Here is a 20,534-nt window from a genome sequence, read left to right as displayed (position 1 = left end):
CTGAAATCAACTCTGACGAACATCCTATTGTTATCCCAATATCCTTTTCGTATTCCACTGAAGCACATTATTATTATGTTATTATTATAATATTATGTTGTTATATTACATTACATATAATATAAAATGTATTATTCTCTTTGCAATCCTCCTATAGTGAGTTCAGGTTTGCAGACCTATAGGAGAAGGCTTCTAGAAAAGCTGGAGTTTCTGAAGACACTTCCTATTTTTGAAAAAAGTCAGCCATCGAGAACGCATATGCTATTAGAATAAATCTACAGCTACGTGTTTTCATACACTGCAGGGTGTGTGCCTCTGGATTCCAAACATCACTCAGAGCAAGACTATTGTTATTTAAATCTATCAACTCACCTTTCAGAAAGATATGAACATAACTACTTGCTACTTTGCAGAGCCATGTCTGTCCCTCGGCTGCGTGCTTCCACATTACACCTTATGCACAGCCGTGTCCTCTGCTCACGTCTATTTACACCGAACTCAACTATTTCTGTCACTTTGTTGCCTACTTTCCACTATTTCCAGAGAATTCTGAAGCAGAACTGTAACTTGGATTTTTCCAGGCAGTGGGTTTTAAGAAAACGGAACAGAATAACTAGGCTAAACCCTTACAACCTTTAATAAAAAGATCATACTTTTTAAAAAAAATGTTGTTTATTTGTGGTTTTCTAAATCAAAGATTAGTAGTGTTGTCTAGGAAATGACACCTTCAACACACTCTGAGGCAACAGTGGCAAAGCCCTGCTAGGAACACCTCAGTTAGGCCTCCCCAGCTGGGCGGCGAGGGCAGTCATCACTAGATAAAGGGTGTGTATCAGCCGAGGGGACTAGAAGACTCAAGACGGGGGATGATTTTGTTTCCTTCAACCCAAACACACTAGTGCCTTCCTCCTCTTAGTGATGGTCACAGCTGCATGCACTGCACAAAGAACAGTGACCAACACATGTCTACATCCTTAGTATCCTCACACCTATGTGCTCAAACTTGGGTTCTTGCCAAAACCAAAGAGCCCGGATCCTTTAAAGTGCATTTTTTTTTTATGACTCAGACATCTAGACATGACCATGGAACAACATATGAGCGGAAGGAAGAGAGATTTAGCTGGTGATCTCAGAACATTCTGTAAACTTCTTGTGGTCCTTGCTGCTGGGATAGAGAAGGTGAGGGTGTGATGTGTGTGTGTACTTGTGCATCATGGATACATGTGAGAGCACACTTGAAACTTAACAAAATCACGTTTCATATACAGAACTGTCCTGGAATTTTGAGTGTGCAAGTTTGTTATTCTGAGCCATTTGATTAAATTTAACCACAGGAAACTCATCCAAGTCCTAACGAAGCAGCAATTACATCTAAAAAGGGAGTCAAGCCAAAAAACATCCTTTCCCAGAATCTCTCCTTCAAACATCAGACTGCAATATAAGCTCCGTGGTTCTCATTTCACCATAGTCCCAGCTCTCTGAGCGGCAGGAAACATGGGAAGCAAAAGACATGGGAGTGATCCAGCAACAAGTCTGTGATGGGAAAGGCGACTACTGCACACACACAGAGGTGTGTATGCGTGTGTGTGTGCGTGTGTGTGTGCGTGTGTGCACATATAAAGAAAGCTACAAGCACTTCTTTTTTTTTTTTGTTTTGTTTTGTTTTGTTTTTCAAGACAGGGTTTCTCTGTGGTTTTGGAGCCTGTCCTGGCACTAGCTCTTGTAAACCAGGCTGGTCTCGAACTCACAGAGATCCACCTGCCTCTGCCTCCCAAGTGCTGGGATTAAAGGCGTGCGCCACCACCGCCCGGCCAAGCACTTCTTAAAAAACAAAAATTTAAATTAGAAATAGCATCACTATGTCTAAAATGAAGGATAATGTGTTTAAATTGTATTTTTGGTCAAGATAAAGATTCTGAGAAACGGATCACCATCTACTCTAGAAATGAAGGCTCTCTTTTTATGCCCAAACAAACCTGCGCTTGGTTTTTCTTTCTTGGGAGACAATTGGTATTCAATCACTAATCCACCAAGAAGACAAACCAAGGCTTTTGGATGATTAAAGACGTGAGGGTTACAGCAAACAACTGGAGTCGGGGTGCAGTGTGATAGTCTTTGCCGGTCTCACCTCGCATTTCTGCCGTGCCAGGGCATTTCAGCATAGTAATGCAACGGCCTGGGACGTCGGAGGCAGAGAAATAATGTCAAAAGCAATTCTTCACATTCGGATCCCACCACATCATGTGCAAATAGTGAACTTAAACAGGGAAATGCAATTTGCTCCTTCCAAAGTATCCATTTTTATCTCTTATGAAGAGATGAAGCCACATCCATTTCTAACGCCTCAAGGTAAAGAGGATGGCATGAATCATAAGTGCAGAGAATGTCTGAAGGATTTAGAAGCAATCTTTTCATAATATATCTTTGGGTGAGGAAGTGGAGTTATGAGTTACTCAAAATTCATAAAGATTATTAAGTTTCTATCCTCATAGAAGAGGCGCCACCACTGTATCTCTGCATTACACTGTCAGTGCTCCAGCCCCAACTACCCAGAGTCTGGTTTCGGTCCTAGACGTTCATCTATTATATGGCATTAGCGCTTTGCAGAATAAAATAAAGGTTCCATTGCCTTCCAAACCAAACAACAACAACACCAAAACAAATTGCTTCCACGGGAACCAGCCTACAGCTGCTGGTACTGGATTCCCGCTCCACGCCCTATCAGCATTCCTTCATGTAAGTGATTGTAGCAGGTAAGTAAGTTCCCATTTCAGCACCTTGCCTGGAGATTATCAGCTTGTGTGTTTGTGCCTGCTGGGCTATTTGAATGATTACCCTAGCCCCCAAAGCCCTCAGCAAGGACTGGTTTTGGACCCAAGGCAGTGACCCTTCACAGTGAGGAGGCCTCCTGAACCACAGTCAGCTCTCCTGCCTGATGAATTTCCACCCACCAGCTCATCTCAACGCAGCCTATGGGCTTCATGGCTTTCCTCCTTTCTCTTCACTTAAGTCTATGGGAAGTTATGAAACATATTTTTCTAGTCCTCCCAGGAGCAAGGCCAGGTTCACAATTTGACCTCTGAAACACAGCAGACAGCCTGATAGAGCTGAGCCTCCGTGCTCCCTGCCTGGCCTGTACAAACCATAACACGGAGCATGGAGCAATGTGACTTATGGGAAATGACAGGCGATGGATCAGTAGGGGGAAAATAATGGGATTTAATCACGTGAAAGTATTGCAGGCACAGAGTTCCCTTGCAGCAAGCTGTCCAGCACAGGTGAGAGCAGGCGTGGAGGAAGCTAACAACCTCAGGTCACTAGTGGTACTCTTTTAATCAGATCAGGTGCCAGTATGCTGGCAACGCCCAGAGACTCTGCTGCCCTTCAAGTCTGTGTCTCTTCCAAATAATTTTAAGCAAACACATGAAAACATGTATAAATTCCAGAGATGTCTTCCGTGTGTGAGAAGCCATCCAGGGGACAGTCAGGCTCATGTGGAAGACTGTCACGGACTAATTAAGGACACTGCTGTTCAAAGAGGAAGGCTGACCCCACAGTCTTATTTACACACTTTCCAGCCAGAGGGCTGTGAAGGGGGCCCCAATGGGGCGTTTCTATCTGAAACCCAAGGGCACCCCCCCCCACCCAGTGACAGGAGAGGAGACACAAGCGCTTCAATTATCCTGGTATGGAAACACATGCCAGCCCTCTTACGTTTGCCATCAGGAGGCACAGCTACCGCTCATCGACTGAATCTTATTCCTTCTTGCGCTCTCCTATGCATTCATTAAGAAGGCCATTCAGAGGCAAAAACAATGAGCTCTTTAGACAGAAGGCAGCAATTCAAAAACTGCAAAACTTCAGCTTTCAAAAATAGCCCGAGTGACCTCTTGCCGTACTCTGACCACTCCACAGCAAGCAGGAGGCAACCCCTGTGATGAGCCGATTCTGGCAAAGTTTCTCTTCACAGATGATGCACAGCTTAAGCTATAATGAGTTTTTGGGTTACAAATGCTGAACACATTAATATTCCTTGATGATAATTATCACAGTATAAGCACCTTTCCCAATGTGAGTAGCATAAAGCAACTGAAGCAGCATTTTTACTACATTTGAAACAAGCTGGAAAATGGGATTTTCTACTCTTGTAACCCGAGGTCAACATACATCAAGCACTGCATATTAAACACACCTATATATAAAGCCCGTCTAGTCATCTTTACTGTTTGTTTCGTGTATACATAAAGTCATCTCCTTTATCCAGTATTTCTAATGGAAGCCTTCATTCAGGCATCTATGTGATATACATAATCACAAAACAACATGGATTTCCTCTCCATCATCAGAATTCTTATGTTTCTGCTTACTGAGATCAGAGGGCATGCCCTACAGATGATACGTGTATCTGTGCAGTCTGAATGAATTCTGTGGCCACTGGCTGCTTATAAAACAGGAGGGAAACTAGGGCTGAACACATAGGCTCTGAGACAAACCCAGTCTCCAAAGCGGAGCCAACCCTGGCTTTCCTTTCCAGCTTCAAAGCTGAGGATGCAGCAGAGCTGAAGGGTCTGTACGAATGCTAAGCTACTGCTCCAAGAGGGCAGAGTGACCTCAGCATCACTGAAAACTCCTACAAACTAATGTGCATTCCAAATTAAAAGGGCAATTAATATTTAGGTAATAACCATCAAATATTACCTGAAGATGCCCTACAGCACACTGTATTTGTGTACAGGAGTAATAACACACCCAAAACAGTTGCTGGAAAGGCTGGTTCTGTGTACTCTCCACAGTGTGACTGGCTAATCCAGACTGAATGGATTATCAATTGATTTTCTCTCACTTTTCCTGCTTTTGTTCCCCTTATCAAATGAAAAAAAAAAAACAAAAAAAAAAAGAGAGAAAGGAAAAAAGCACAGACACTCCCCATAGGAGTGATATTTGGGAGGCTTACAATAATCAGAAGAGAGCGCTCTCCTTTTTGGTAGGCGATGGTTCCATTTTCACACTCACTGTCAATCTCCACAGCACTCGTGATTTACCGTGACAAAAATGAGAGTCAGTCTCAACTCTTAATCCGGGCACCATGAACGGATTTATGTTCTGTGGTGTAGATCTGTTGAACTCACTGGTATCATGTTAGAGTACACTTTATTTAGAAAATACACCACGCTACAACTGCTTTGAGTTCTCGAATATTGTTTTTACTTATGTGCTGCAAAAAAATACCTTAAAATCCCATTTAAAAAGATGCTAAGGTTCTTTAACAGTGCTCTTGGCTTGTTAGATCTACGCTGTGAGAGACGCAGAAGCGTGGCACACAGAGCCTCCCTCCCCTTCTGAACTTGATGCTGGCGCTTGTTTTGAACACCCTGCAAGCCCATTCATCAAGAGAATTGACGCATTTTTAAAAGTCCTCATTTACTAGCAGATAAATGTGCTTAGAAAATCTTTTTTAGTGCAGAAAGGACTGAAAACCTATTCGGTTTTTACTGTAAAAATTTTGCTTTGTTGTGGCTAGAAAAAAAAGGCATTTAAAAGGCCCTTTAAAAACAATGTGTAAGGGTTAATGTTTTTGAGTATAAGGAAGTAGGCTATAGCTTTAATTCATCAGAATATAAACATATCAAAACAAAACAACAAATTACCGTGTCCATCAAATCTGGAAATAATATCTGAAATCCAAGTCACATAATTAGATTGCCCATCCAGAATGTTGATTTTGACTGTGAAATTTTTAATTAAAAGTTTTAATTAAAATGATCTCACAAGTAAAAAAAAACACATCACACAGTGAAATTAAACAGACACAGTGTCTATAGATTTCAGTGTTGACTATGACATGGTTGGAGGGTGACTTCATTTGCAGCTACAGTGAATGACTGTTCCAACAAGTTAAGCTTATTTTTGCTAACCTGTTACAATATTTCTAGCTAAAATTATGCCTTGAAAAATTAACATTTACTCTTTGACAGTGGCTAGAAAAGTAGGGTTCCCCCCTACCACACACACACACACACACACACACACACACACACACACAAAAGATAGCTCTCTTCTTAAAAACATATGCTATAATGTGGTTTAAAGAACAGCCCTTCTCCTAGAGAGCTGTGGAGGAGCACGCGGAGTCAACACCCTGACAATATCTGTTCTCTAGTCCTCAGTGGAGACACTCGCTTTGGAAAATGGCTTGTGGTGACTTACTAAATTCAAGCCATTTCAATTAGTATTACTGCACATTAAAAATTAATTGCATTACTGAGTGGATTAAGGTTTAAATTTCAATTCTACGCTATGTGCCCTAGAAATGACAGCTAAAAATCAATGCTCCTAGGCCCACAGTCGGAAGTGTGTATGGTCGGATAGCATGGGACTGGCGTCATGGCCATGCAGTTTGAACAGACTTGATGGTTCAATTGAAGGTGTGTCAGCTCTCTGTCTTGATTTGTGGCTTGAATGCTGCAGACTCAGAGGAGGAAAACAGCTGCACTAAGATGTATCAGCCACACGAAGAGTTGGGAAAACCAGTCACAGACACCATGTTTCTGACACTAAAAAGGGATTATCAGAGACCCAAAATTCCTACCTAACTATACAGAGTCCAAACCTGAAGAGTCCTTCATAGTGCTCTTCAGGTAGCACACAAGACCCCTGACTTCAACACGAGTTGGCTTCCTATTAGTTTGTAGAACACAGGTAGGGTCAGAAAATAAGGGAAATCAATTTATAGCATTTACTAGAAAGGGGGATATATACCAAAGATAGGCATGGCTCACAGCAAACCCGGTGCAGGAATAAATCAGGAATGTGCTTCAGTGCTGGGGTCTTAACTAGGGACAACACGGAACACTAATGAAATGGAAGTAAAATCATGTAGTAGAGAAAGGAGAAAGACAACAGAGAGGAGAGAAAAGCAAAGACACAAAGTTCAGCCACAAGGAGGCTGGGGTGATATTTTGTTTTGAGGGGTACTGTAACAATATTGATCAAGAAATATTGGTCTTGAACCAGTTATGTCATTGGATGACTTCTGTGAATTATTAAAGGATTTTGGGGGGGGGGGCACATCAGGATGGTCACCGCCATCCACTCACTAGAGAGTAATGGCATCTGCATACGAGGGTAACCTGGGCCCTGTTTTCCTCACCACCCACTCTTGTAGGAAGCTGAAGGGAACGACAATACAACTGGACTCAATAGAGTCAATCACTATCCATAATGAACACAGAGCCACCTGGACTATCTGGCTCTGAAATGAATGGTGATTGGTATGATCATCAGAGAAGAAAAGAGATGTCTGCCTTGCTCTTCAAGCTCCCCTGCCCGGTGCATCAGTGTCCAACAGCAAGTCAGGCGGTGAGGGAGTCAAGAAGATGGGATGTAATAACAACAATAAAAAGAATAATTTGGTACAAATGGACCCCAAGGTGTAGTAGGCTTCCCTCTGTGACAATCACCCTTCACTGCAATTTAGTGATGTGGCTTCATTACAATACCGCATACAAAGGGGCAACACACAGAGCCCCAGTGGTGCTACTCAGCAGCACCAGGCACAAGCCACCCCAGCAGCCACTGCTCCTGGGACAAAGTCAGATCACTCCAAAGTGAGTAGACTTGGAAAAAAAAAAAGCAAACAAAATAAAACACTGAATGGAGGTGTGGCCGGGATATAGCACGGTACTGGGTCTTAGAGAAAGAGAAGAAAAGATTAGCAGGGGAAGCATGTTTCCTTAGTGAAATATTACAGGGATAGCAAATTAGTCTGAATTAAACATCCATTGGAGGCATAACAACGTGCAGCTTAGTTAAAGGGGGAGGAGAAAGAGCACACAGCGCTTCCTGTTTGGAAAACATAAATAGGTTCACCGAGGCCTATTTTATCCTCCATGAAATGAAGAGAAACAATGGTTTGAGGTGAACAGCCTCACTGCGAATTCAAATCCATATTGTTTAAAAGTGAGAATGACTGCTTCTCTAATTCTTGCCTGCTGTAGCCGGAGGTCTGACTCCTCAGTCAGGGCTCACAGGAGGCTGAAGCGAGGTGTTGAGGGGAAGGAGGAAGATGCTCTTCAGCAAGGATCATTGAGTATGTCATTGGTTAATTCTTGCTCTATGCTCCTCATTAGCATGACTCTCAAGTTTCTGGTATCATATCCGAAATATTAAGACATAATAACGGCGAAGGTGCAGATAATTGGATATTAACCAGAACATACTTGACTGGGCAGGAGGTAGAGCCCTGCTTAAACTAATCCTGAAACATATTAATCACCAATTAATGAAAGGGTTTCAAATTCATTTTCTATTATAGAACACCTCCGAGTACCTAAGCTTTTTCTAACAAATGAATTGGAATAACAGGGTAGAAAGAGGAGATACAATACAGCCGTCTGGTGATGCCTTGAACTAATGCATTACAGTTTGTTGTCAGAGGGTCATGAAAACTGCAGTAAAAGCCCTGATTGCTCTTTACAGAGTCTGGAGCAACAAAGAGAGGGTGTACTCCAAAGTCCAGAGGCCCCGCAGAAATTCCAAATGTACATATCTCTTTCAGTAGCAGAGCTTTGGCTAAATATTTCATCAGAAGGCTGTCATGCTATTATTTAAGTCTTCCAGTCCAGATAGGTCTGCAGTTTTCCAGATGAACCTCAGATGTACGCTCCAACCGCCAAAACACTGGATAGGAGCTCAGAGAGCTGCACAAACATGGGTAGCACACACAACAAACTGGGGCAGGAATAAAGAAGCAGTGTGCTAAGGTGCTGGGGCCAGGTCTAGAGAGGACAGGAGAGCCCCTCTGACATGTAAATAAAGCGACACAGAAGAGAGACAGAACAGACAGAGGCGCACAGACACAGTTCTGCTCCGGCCTCTGACCTACCTTGGTGACCTTTTCAGCTCTTTTCTAAAATTTCTAGGAACATTCAAGTTAGAGAAATAGCTAGAGAAATGCCTTTCGATACGCAGGGAATGCAAAGAGACCTAAGAGGTTATCTGCCTTTAGAGATTCTAATGTCTTTTCATTTTTAAACGTGGAGAAGGAACATTTGCCTCCGAGAGGAAACTGTGTGTGTTGCTGCCGAGCCGCTGTAGCGAGGCGCATGCCTGTTCCCGCCTTTGTAGGCTGAACTGGATGGAAGGAGCGAGAAAACTTAGCAGAGATTATTTTCTCCCAATTCTGTTGTTTGTTGATTTTAATGTTAATAACTCTTAAATAAGCACTCAGGGCAGAGGAACTGAGGCAGGCTGGCAAGTGGGCCCTTTTATCAACAATTTTGCCCCAGAAATACACAAACAGTCCAATGGCTCTTCATTAGCAAACAAATCAACAAGTGCTATTTTAATGCATGACTTTGTTCCTTCTCTGTGGGGACCTTAGTTGAGAGAGTGATGTACAGTACAGAGAAAGGAATCATCAGCCACAGTGTCCCTGGGCTCTCTCCATTGAGGACTTCGCAGCCTCTGCTTAAAGAGTGCATTTAATTGACTGATAGACAGTAGCTTCTTTGTTCGCAGAAGACAGCGAAGTAATGGCAGCTTGAAAATCGTAGCATCTACGGGGTCTCCTGAGACCAGTAACAGGGGGATATGTGTCAGGAATAAATAAATAATCTAATTATTAAGCCACTTCCTGTCAAGTTAACTCCAATTTGTTGGCTTTTGAAGGCAACAAAACGAGGCATTTTTCCTCATTATGCTTCTCTTTTTATACCAGTGGTAATCACAGGCGGATTAAAGGGTGCCTGATTGGTTTTTTTGTCAAGGATCTGAGAAGCAGCCAACAGTACAGAAAAACAGAGTTGGGGTTAGAAGAAATTTCATGCTTGTCTCCTTTCCAGCTCCTGAACAGCCCACACGGCTGCCCCATACGGTGCAGCCAGCTGTACAGCAAATGTGTACCCCTCCAACTGAGGCCTACCGGGCCACAGGCGCCATCCTGAGAGCTGTGAGATACCTTGCAATCTTGGCAGGTAGCTACTGCTGTCATAGGCATAATTCTAAAGGTGACCTACGAAACCCCGTCAGCGCTCCAAATGCAACAATATGAGCAGCTGAAGTTCTATACCACTCTCCACACTGGCTCTCCCCTCCTTTGTTTACTGCGATTAGCAGCCCCGCAACGAAGAACGAACTTACAGAAATGGGTCGTCAGAGACCTTTTCTCTGGCTGGGTGAGACGGGCTCTGTGGAAATAGGTCAGCATGCATTTGTGCGGCATGCAGCATGCATGTGTGTAGGATCCATTGTGTGGGTGTGCTTGAATCCAACAGTGCGGAGGGACCTCTTTTTATTTATTACTGGTGAGTTTCCGTGCCCTCCGTTCAGAAATGTCCTGCAAGCTTCGTGTGGCATAGACGACAGAAGTCAAGGGCAAGGAAGAAATGAAACGCAGAAGCACAGCCACGTGACACTGCCCATGCACTCCGTAGAACCCAGGAGGCCGGGCTGGCAGTCATGCTGCCCGAGAGCGAGGCTCTTCCATGGCCCTGTAAAGGGCATCATGTCCTAAGAGGTGACAGCAAACTCCATTGTGGGTCTGTCTTCAGGTTCAGGCAAACCCTCTTTCTAGAGCAAATTACACAAGGAATGTCTAGAAGGCTTTGTTTGGGGCTAGTAAGTCAGAACCTGCAGTAGCTGCTAAGGCATTTTAGTCTTGTAAGTCTGCTAACACACATAAGGATAAACACCAGGATTTGTCCTCCAACAGCACCAAACAGGAGCCGTACACAAAATCTGTCACCATGAATCTCTCGGACTGCAAAGAACTCGGGGCACTCGGGAAGACGCTGCCTAATTCCAAAGACTACTTTTCTTTTCAACTGACCTTGCTTTTAGGAAGGCAGCTGAAAGCCAAGGCTCGGTATGTTCCCACAGTCCTCCGCTCCTGGCAAACAGTGTAGCTATATTGTATTTATGCTAGTTGATGTCCTTTCTGAATACATCTTGAATTTTTGTTAAATTGCGCAGATAATTAAAGCCTCTTCATATTTACAGTCCGCTTCATTGGTATCGTGAATTCTGTTTTCACTTACTGTCTGCAAATCCCCTCTCTGAACAATTTCAAACTAAGCAATAACACTTCATTTTACATAAGTTTTATCTGATGTCCCCATACAGAGCAGCCAGCTGTACAGCAAATGTGTGGGTCTCAAACTGGGGCCTACCAGGCCACGGACTCCATCCTGAGATCTATACGGCACCTTGCTGTCACTGGCAAGCTCTCCCAGCTATCACTGTGGCCACGGCTCAACATTGCACACAACTTAAAATTATCTGATTATTAGAATTTGTGGCCCACACTCCATTTTATCCTTTATTTAATCTATCCCCCGATCACACATTGGTTTAAATGTTTTGGCTGGTTTACAGATCATGCAGCCATCTGCACAGTAGGTGTGACACCATTTTTTTTTAGACAAAAGTTAACATTACAAACAAAGATAAAGTCATCTGAAATGCCTTGGTGTTTGTTATTCTGCCTAGCTCACTTGGACCAACTCTAAGAAATAAATAGAATTATCTGTGTAAATCGATGAACATCTATGAAAAACAACACCCAGCAGAACGCTGAGCTTGCTCCATTACCTACGTTAATATCCTGACAGCTGAGGAGAGATGACCTGGCCCACTCCTCATCTCTCCTGTACAGATGGCTATTAAAGAGAAAGTACCCCTTTTGTATGGCCCATGCAGAAACCCTTTATGGGCTTTTCAAATAAGCCAGCATTGCCCACATGAGGGTAGCTTTCTCTTGCCATTAAACTGCCCAGATTTCATCTTTTTTAATCCAGCTCTTGATGAAAGAAGCCAATATTTCCTCATATGCAACATCAAATGCTTGATTTCTTAATTCTCCAAACTTTTAAGTAACCAAATGAAGATTTTTTTAATTCAATTATCTTTAGAGTCAATGTAAATCATGGCTCTAGAGAATACCAATGATTTTCCTTAAAATGGTATGGGTGGTCTCTCCCTCACATACGTGTATGTGTGCTCATGTGCACATGTGTGTGCACACAGACAGAAACACATTTATATTCCACATATATTCATACCTATAGACACTACGACGAATTCCTCTTTATTTATTGTTTTTACAAGTGCCAATGCAGACAGAGAGTTTAAAGTAAAGCATAGCTCTTTGACTTTCTAGAAGAGATCAAGATATATTTAATTATTTCCGTCAAAGTCAAGGAAAATCTGAAGCTAGTCTAGACCCCTGTGTTTTAGGTTTTGTCTCTTTTAAAGCAAGAGCTCTCAAGTTGAAATGCTTCAGAGATGGCACGGAACACTACACCAGACGTTAACGATTACTCGGAAAGCAGTCCATCCAGTGACAAAAAGAGAAGGAAGGAATGCCTTTTGTCACCTTGGGCATCAACAAAATTGCAAGACATATGAACGCCACTTGCTATAAGACCAGACTAAAATGCCACTGATTCCTCTAAACTGATTTATGCATTCTTTTTGTCATGGTATTAGCAAAACACAGCAGAAGCTCCATGACATCTAGGGCACATATATTCCTGCATGCATAACACATGCTCCATGCTTTATGGGGCACATATTTCTGCATGCACAGCACATGCTCCATGCTGTATGGGGCACATATATTCCTGCATGCACAGCACATGTTCCATGCTGTATAGGGCACATACATTCCTACATGCACAGCGCATGCTCCATGCCATATGGGGCACATATATTCCTGAATACATAGCACAGTGTTGACTCTCTCCGTAATTTTAAAAATACTTATCCATAAGACACTGAGTATTAGAGACCTGGATAAAAAGTCAATATCTTTGCATTGCTCTTTTCAGACAAGCTATTATTTATGATGCCAAATTCCACTGTAGCTTTTCTAAGATTTAATTATTTTTTTCCTAAAATGCTAGCTAGCACTACTAACTATTACATCTGAATTTTTTTCAAATCGTTTCACAAAATGGGTATTATGACTCCTTACATGTAATTATTACAATACGATCTTATTATCAATGTGAAAATATAAATGAAACAAAAGAAAATCTATTTCTAGGTAGATCTTTCAAAGTAATTCATAGGAACATGATCTGTAGTTACTCCTTTCATAGTCTATCCACGAACTCTGAAGGGAGGGGTGGACATGGCCACAACTATGTCCTGACTACTTCTCTCCCAAGTTCACAGCGGCAGCAACCATTCCAAGGACAATGGCCCACCTCCCCTTCGGTCACTTCTTTGTCGAGCTGACTGGCCCTTCACGGTGACATGCTGCCAGTTGCCCATCACCAGCCACTCACAATTTGCTCACTGTGTTTCATGAGACAGTTGTTTGTAGCTGTTTGGAACACATTCATCCCTTTAGGGATTTATGTGCTCGTTGCAATGCCAACCTCCATAGTGAACGAAATTTCTTTCTAACTAAAATAGATAATTAGAGGCTGGTAATTATTGGTCAAGAATTATCAGAGTGAAAAAATTAAGCTCCTCATAAACAGCTCTTGGCAGTGGCCTCTCTTTACACCATCCCAGGCTTAGCAGCCCTTATTCCATGCACTTACACATTCACTCCGCTATGGTTGAGCCTCGTAATTTTATATGAGCCCATCCCTTCATGGGGTTAAATACATTTAGATTTCCCGGGTCTGTCTCTTCGTTGTTAATATGTACCAAATAATAATAACCAGAAATCGCACAGAGGAAAATAACAATAAATCTTTACTACTCGATAGGAAGAGAGGGTAGATATACATTAAAAGTCATGATGCATAATGGCTTCTTTTGGGATTCTAAATGTATGGTCAAAAATGAACAAAGACTATGTGAAAAGAACAAAGGAGGACAAAAATGTTCTCATTTACCACAGACATTAGCCTTCCCCCCAAGAAAGCTGTTAAAACATTTGGTAGTTCACTCCTTCCCCCAATCTCTCCCTCACTCTTTGAGAATGTGTATGTAAAAAAGAAAAAAAATCCCTAAGTAATTACTGGTCAGATATATATATATATATATATATATATATATATATATATATATATATGTATATTACATATATATGTATATTAGCAAAACCATGTTAAAATGTGGTAAACAGAAAAGATTTTACTTTTTTCTGACATATCTATTAGCAAAACCATGTCAAAATGTGGTAAACAGAAAAGATTTTATTTTTTCCTGACATATCTATCTAATAGCAAAACCATGTCAAAATGTGGTAAACAGAAAAGATTTTATTTTTTCCTTAATAGGCATATGCTAAGTCCCTGCACATTTTATGAAATAATTACTCTGCAATTGAGATTATATGTCCACACCTAGCAACAAACAGCATGTAAGGATGCCTTTATGTATGTGGTGGAAACATCAATGATTTCCTTTGGCAAATGTCCATCATCAATAGCATGAAACTAGTACGCTCAGAAAGAGGACGATTGGACGTTGCCTAAAAAACCTATGCACTCCCCAGAAAGATGCAAAAGGCTTAGCTACAGGGGGACATTAAGTCACAGTTCACTGGGGGCATCTGCAGACCTCGTTTTCTCCCAGAAGACACGGTTCTTCCACCACACTGATTGTAAAATGAAATCTGCAGAAATACTAGCCATCCTCTTAGCCAAGTAAGAGGCTTTTCAGACAACCCCTAATCCCTCTTCCCCTACTAAATGTCTAGTTCAGATTATTTTTTTATTAGATAAAAAATACACACAGATACACAATCTAAAAATATCTAGCCTCAATGGAGGTATTTTAGCCAACAAAATAATGCTGCCTGCCTCATTTGAAAGACTAAGTATCACACTGGGATTTTAAAAGGGGCATCTCAGCCTTGCGACTCCCTCCTGTTTCACCTTCCCTCTCTGGATAGGAGAAAGGGGTTTAAGAACTTGGATGCCTGGTCAACAGACAGAGCAATTAAGTGGAGGCTATTCACTTTGTTTAGAGTGCAAGAGAATCACATATTATTTAAAATAGCCTGAATATTAAATAATCAGGCCCTTCGTGTAAGGGAAAGGGATTTGCTTCCCTGATAAAAGGTGAATTGTTAATGCTCAGATCCCAAGAGGAGGTGAGAGTCATATTAATCCACTATTAGAGAGGGGAAGACTTGGGAGAGCACTAACGATGCGAGGAACATAAGACAAATACGAAGAGAAGCAATTGAGAAAAAGAAAAAGATGAGGCAGGGCAGACTGACGGCACAGACAAAAAGACAGTGAAACCGGAGAGCCGAAAAGATCTCTTAGCGCTCCACGTTCAAGCCAGACCCCACCTGTGGAAAAGCCATTAACACTGTGGTTGAGATACATCCTACGTGCTCATCTGCATGGTGGATGAATCAGAAACCCAGAAAGGAACTTTATACTGAAGGGGTCTGGACAGGAGCAGGATCCACTACATAGTCTGTAGCCAGAAGATCTGAAAGCCAAGGCTAAGGAAACTACCATGGGCAGAATCACCCATGACCACCAAGCAACACTGAAGAAACACGGGATGGGTAAATATAAACGGTTGTCATTTGGCAGGGAACACTTATTTTTTTCCTGTCCTTTTCTTTTAAGAAGAAAAAAAAATGTAATTTTGGAGGTTCACACAGAGTACTTTTTTCAGGATTCTGAACAGGAGGCAATTTGCAAGGAACATTCTGAGAATCCCTTCCATGCTGTGATTATCTTCTGCAGGCTTATGATGACCTTATAATACTATTCTGCCATGATAAAGGATATATTAATTTAATGCATAAAAATCACTAATAGCCTTCACACTCAAACATGGCAAATGAAGAGATCAAACGATCAATGCATAAACCGTGTCATGTATATGGTCCAGTTTCCAGTTAATATTTTAGTTTTTTTTAAAATCAATAACAATCATCTATAAAGTCTTATCATTTGAAAAAAGCTAAAGCTATTGAAAAACTATAAATCAACTTTCCAACATGTTTCTTAATTTATCTTCTCTAGTTTAGACAAAAACATTGCAAGTTCTGCTATGGTAATTTTCCTGTGCTGGGGTTAGAGTAACCCTAAAATCTACGTTCTTACATTCTTAAAGCACTGTTCCCTGGCTGTATGATACAAATTAGTCCCCCTAGAAACAAATTCTGTATCTAAAGAGTTGAATCTTCCTTCCTATCTTACAAAGTTTCTTATTAGCTCAATGTAAGGTTAACTGGACTTTAAAATATACCTATTTATGTATATGTAAAATATACTTATTTATGTATTTATAAATTATGAAATAAAAACACATGTTAGCCAGGCGGTCTAATCCCAGCACTCGGGAAGCAGAGACAGGCAGATCTCTGTGAGTTCGAGACCAGCCTGATCTACAAGAGCTAGTTCCAGGACAGGCTCCAGAGCTACAGAGAAACCCTGTCTCGGAAAAAAAAAAAGAACAACTCATGCACTCATGTTATAAAAATACAAAGGAGTAACAAAAATAGTACAAAATAATAGCAATTGTCATTTTCTAGTAGCAAAAGATGTGCTTGATAAAGTTTAATTGTCTGATAAAATTCTTAGCATTGTTACTAAGTGCTCATCAAATTAAAAAACAGACACTAACCCCTGAGGAATTCATGGATAATGGGACAATATGAGTAGGTGAAAATATTGTTGTTTTAGTTCTAGCCTATCTAGTAAATGCAATACCCTAAAATCACTGGCCTGGAGTAGCTTCAGATATCTTTTCCCTAACCACTTTTATAAAGATCTATGGAAAATTTGGTGGGGAATTAAAAAATGATTACTGAATTTTTTACGTGATCTTTATGATCATGATTATTTCCAGGCTGTTGAAACCATACTTATAAAACTATTTTATGGCAATTTAAATTATTTATGTTTCCCCATCACAAAAACTCACCACTTTGGATTTTGATACAAAGATGCTTAAGCAACACACAGCAGTGCCATTATCATAATAACTTCTGAAATTAAAACCTGTCTAAAACTCTATGGAAAGCTAACATCCAGTTCATTAACCATTCCTGTTAGTTTTCAATAATGCAAAAATGATTAGAAGTTTAATTTGTTAATCACCTGTGCTTTGACTGGCAGAACATAGATAATCCTCTGCAGAAGTCTAAACTAGCCCTCACAGAAAATAAAACATGCTAATGCTTTACCAGGTCTAATAAGAGGAATAAAAAAAAATCAATCATTCCTAGGTAAGCCATTGATGGCAGAACAATTAATTCATCTTTAAAGCTTTTAATTACATAGGCGCTGATTGATGTACATGCATACCAGAAAAACAGATCAGTAATAAGGGGCAGAGACTCACTTACCAATCATGTGATTTGCCACATGAACCTGGATGTCCCACTCGTTGTAGAAAACCATCTGACACTTGATGCACTGGTACGTCTTCTTCTGAGAAAACAAGTATAAACAGGGTGACTTAGACACGCGTGTCTAACTGCTCCCACTCAAAACAAACTTAAGTCAAATATCTGACCACAGAGTGCTCTTTCCAAGATATTGGTTTTGTCTATGTGGCTGATTAAAATTCTGTGGATTTCTCACACAAATACCATGAGTTTCTTATCAAGACTCTTGAGAGTTGACAGCCATACCAAAGGTTGATCTATGTATAAGAAACAAAAACACCATATTATGAAATAATACCATAAAATAATATAAATGCTCTTAAGCTCAAAAACAGACACTAGTATTTTAAAATGTCTACAACAAAAGGCTCAATTTCAAAGATCAATGTCTTTGAGAATCAGATACAGTTTAATTCTGACCAAAGTCATGGCGGTAGTTTCTTCCACAAATGAGGAAGTGAAATGACTAGTAAGTTGAGGTTCATAGCATTTTAGATAGTGGAGCTAGGGATATGGCTTGACAGTTAAGATCACTTGCTGCTCTTTCAGTGGACCCAGGTTCAATTCCCATCACCCACATAAACAGTCACAACTGTCTGTCACTCTAGTTCCAAGGGATTGGCCACCTTCTGGCCTCTAGGGCACCTGTCACTAACATTGTGCACAGACATACATGCAGGCAAAATACTCACACACATATAATGAGTATCATTCTTTTAAAATGATTTTTTATCCAAAGTCTGAAAGGCAGGTAATGCTTTTGAGATTCTAATTCATTTAAATATGTACTTCTCTTCTTAGGAAGTTGTATCAGAATAAACATGACGGTCCAATGAAATAGATGGACAGAGTGTTTAAGATAATCTTTAGGGTATACACAAAACTGAGCCTCAGAGGAAGGAGAAAGGTGGGCCTGGTGCCATCGTGACACAGAAGTGGGAAGAGAAGGAAAATCTCTTCAGACTCAAATGAGGCGGTCTGATAAAGCAGATAGTGTGGGCTGGTCCTTATTATCAGTTTCAGAGCATGGGGGGGGGGACTTGATAATTGAACGTTGGTTTGCTGTACAGAATACACCATCCTGTACATTTCTTTGCAATTAAAGACCATTTACAATTAAAGACCACATTGAAAAATTAAAACTACTATGATGAAACAAGAAACTATGAGATCTCTCAAATATGAAAAAATTATACCTGTAAAACTGCATACATGATGTGTGTTATAATCATTCCCATGAGATTAAACTTTCACATGCAGTCATACCACAGGTTTTACTGATGGTATTAATAGGAAATATGAATTATAAATTATAATTCATTTTGAAGAGTTCAAGTTGTTTACGGGATAAAAAAATAAAGTTAATCATAAAAATAGTATAATTTTACTTGGAATTAAAAAAGATAAATACTACAAATGTCAAATTTTCCTAATTGTTAAAATCTACGTAGTATTTTCTTCTCCAACAATGGGCATTATACCTTGCAAACCATGGAAACTCAGGCGTGTCTCTAATCCAGGTGTCTAAATTATCCAAAGGTCTATGCACATTAGAATACACTGGACTGAATGCACTGAATCTAACGCTACCCAGGGCATCAAACACCCTGACAATCAAGAAGAAAGACTTACTGCATGGAGCTGTCCCCTAGATCCTCTGACGGTGACGTACAGAGCGACATGTGCTGTGTAAATAACAGCCATCCCGTTTGTAACAGTATTTCCCTTTAGAACTAGTTAGAAAATATTTCTTGCTCCCTGATGGCCTACATTATATATTGTTTATTAGCATACCTCAAACATCATTCCTGATATGTGACCTTGCTGAAAAACAACGAAACATAAACTTAATGGCTAGACTTTTCTCTTGTTATCACAGGAAAGCACAGACCATGTGGAAAACTGTCTCCGAGCAGGATGACTGATGGGCGTGTGGCTGGAATCTACTCGGGGCGCTCTTTTCTCCTCCTCCACTAATAAAGAATAAAGCAGTTGAAAAGCCAAGTAATAAAATGCCAGCACTTCTGACTATCTTCAGAATGAACTGGCGTATCTGAAGACCCCTCTAAGTTTTCTCTCACTGAAGAAAATTCTCTGGTCACTACTGATAATCTGCACGGCTAATTCTCTCCACCTTGCAGTGTCTAAAACGTTTTCTCCTGCTTTATATCGACATGGCCGTGTTCTTAGATATATACACTAAACCTACAGTTAGAGGGAAGTATAAAGCAAGGTACCATGCCTTAACTACTCCAGCTCCATCCATCTCAGCATACTCCCCAGGTTTCTCAAAACAAAGCCATGCTATTCAAATGGAGGTGTGCTAAAAAACAGTCCAGTGAAAACCATGGTGAAAATTCATTTTCACCTTGCAGCTTTTAGGATAGTAGATTTAAATGGCCTGTAACATTACAAGAGGTTCTTTTCACAATGTTTGAGAGCACTGCACACCTGCACACCACCCTCTAAGTAAGAGATCTAAACAGTGAGCCTGATCCTTGAAGAGCTCCACACAGCTGAGATTCCCAGGGACTCACCCTACTTCTAGGACCCATCCATTCTCCCCTGATTTCAACCACTGCTCCCAGCCTAGGCTGTGGCTATAAAGAGCAGGTCGAATCCCATGTCTAATAGACAGTTACATTAACCCCCTTTTCAGTCTGAGAATAGAGACCCTTCACAACAGACTCCTGAATGGCTTTCCAACATGATACTCTCCCCCCAGTCACTCTACCAAACAGAACCCCAAGTGAAGTCAGATGCCTGAGGGGTGACCTGATGCTGCACAGTGCCAGAGGACTGTCACCTCCCTTAGGACAACTGCTTCCATTTATATAAAAGACAACAACAAAAAAAGGCAAGGAAGATAATTCCTCTTAAAAGCAGGTGAAGTAGAAACAGAACTTCCATTGTTTGGGCCCCAGATTGGCCTTGATCAACGCTTAGGTTGTCAATTTACTTGAAATGCTAATTTAGTACCATTTTTAAAAGAGACTTTTTTTTTTCATTAGCCTTTTTAAATGTGCTGCTTGGGAGTGGGATTGTCATTTCCTGATTGTTCTCTTTTGTTTTCTGATACTGATAGATGTAATTATCAAGGATACAACTTTTTTCTAGCACCTCATTATTTTTGATTGATTTTGAGAACAATTTAAACGTGCCTCTTTGACATTTTTGTTTTCAGCTATACTCTGGTTAAGGTATTCAGAGACTT

General features: G+C 40.8%; 1 protein-coding gene across 3 annotated transcripts in view; it reads right to left on the bottom strand.

Moving 5' to 3' along the window:
* Positions 1-20,534, bottom strand: part of Znf521 (zinc finger protein 521) — a 288,299-nt gene that overhangs the window by 113,110 nt on the left and 154,655 nt on the right. For 2 of the 3 annotated variants that reach the window (XM_041660647.1, XM_041660648.1), the window contains one exon: positions 17,279-17,363. In XM_041660647.1, the coding sequence (XP_041516581.1) occupies positions 17,279-17,363 (85 nt within the window). The remainder of the gene's footprint in view (positions 1-17,278; positions 17,364-20,534) is intronic. The other variant, XM_041660649.1, reaches the window with a different exon arrangement.

This window comes from Microtus oregoni, unplaced genomic scaffold (assembly GCF_018167655.1).
Source record: "Microtus oregoni isolate MIOR12 unplaced genomic scaffold, Mior012 000011F_ref0000422, whole genome shotgun sequence".
Lineage (NCBI taxonomy): Eukaryota > Metazoa > Chordata > Mammalia > Rodentia > Cricetidae > Microtus > Microtus oregoni.
Note: the sequence above shows the minus strand (reverse complement) of the source record. Positions and strands in the feature narration are given on the sequence as shown.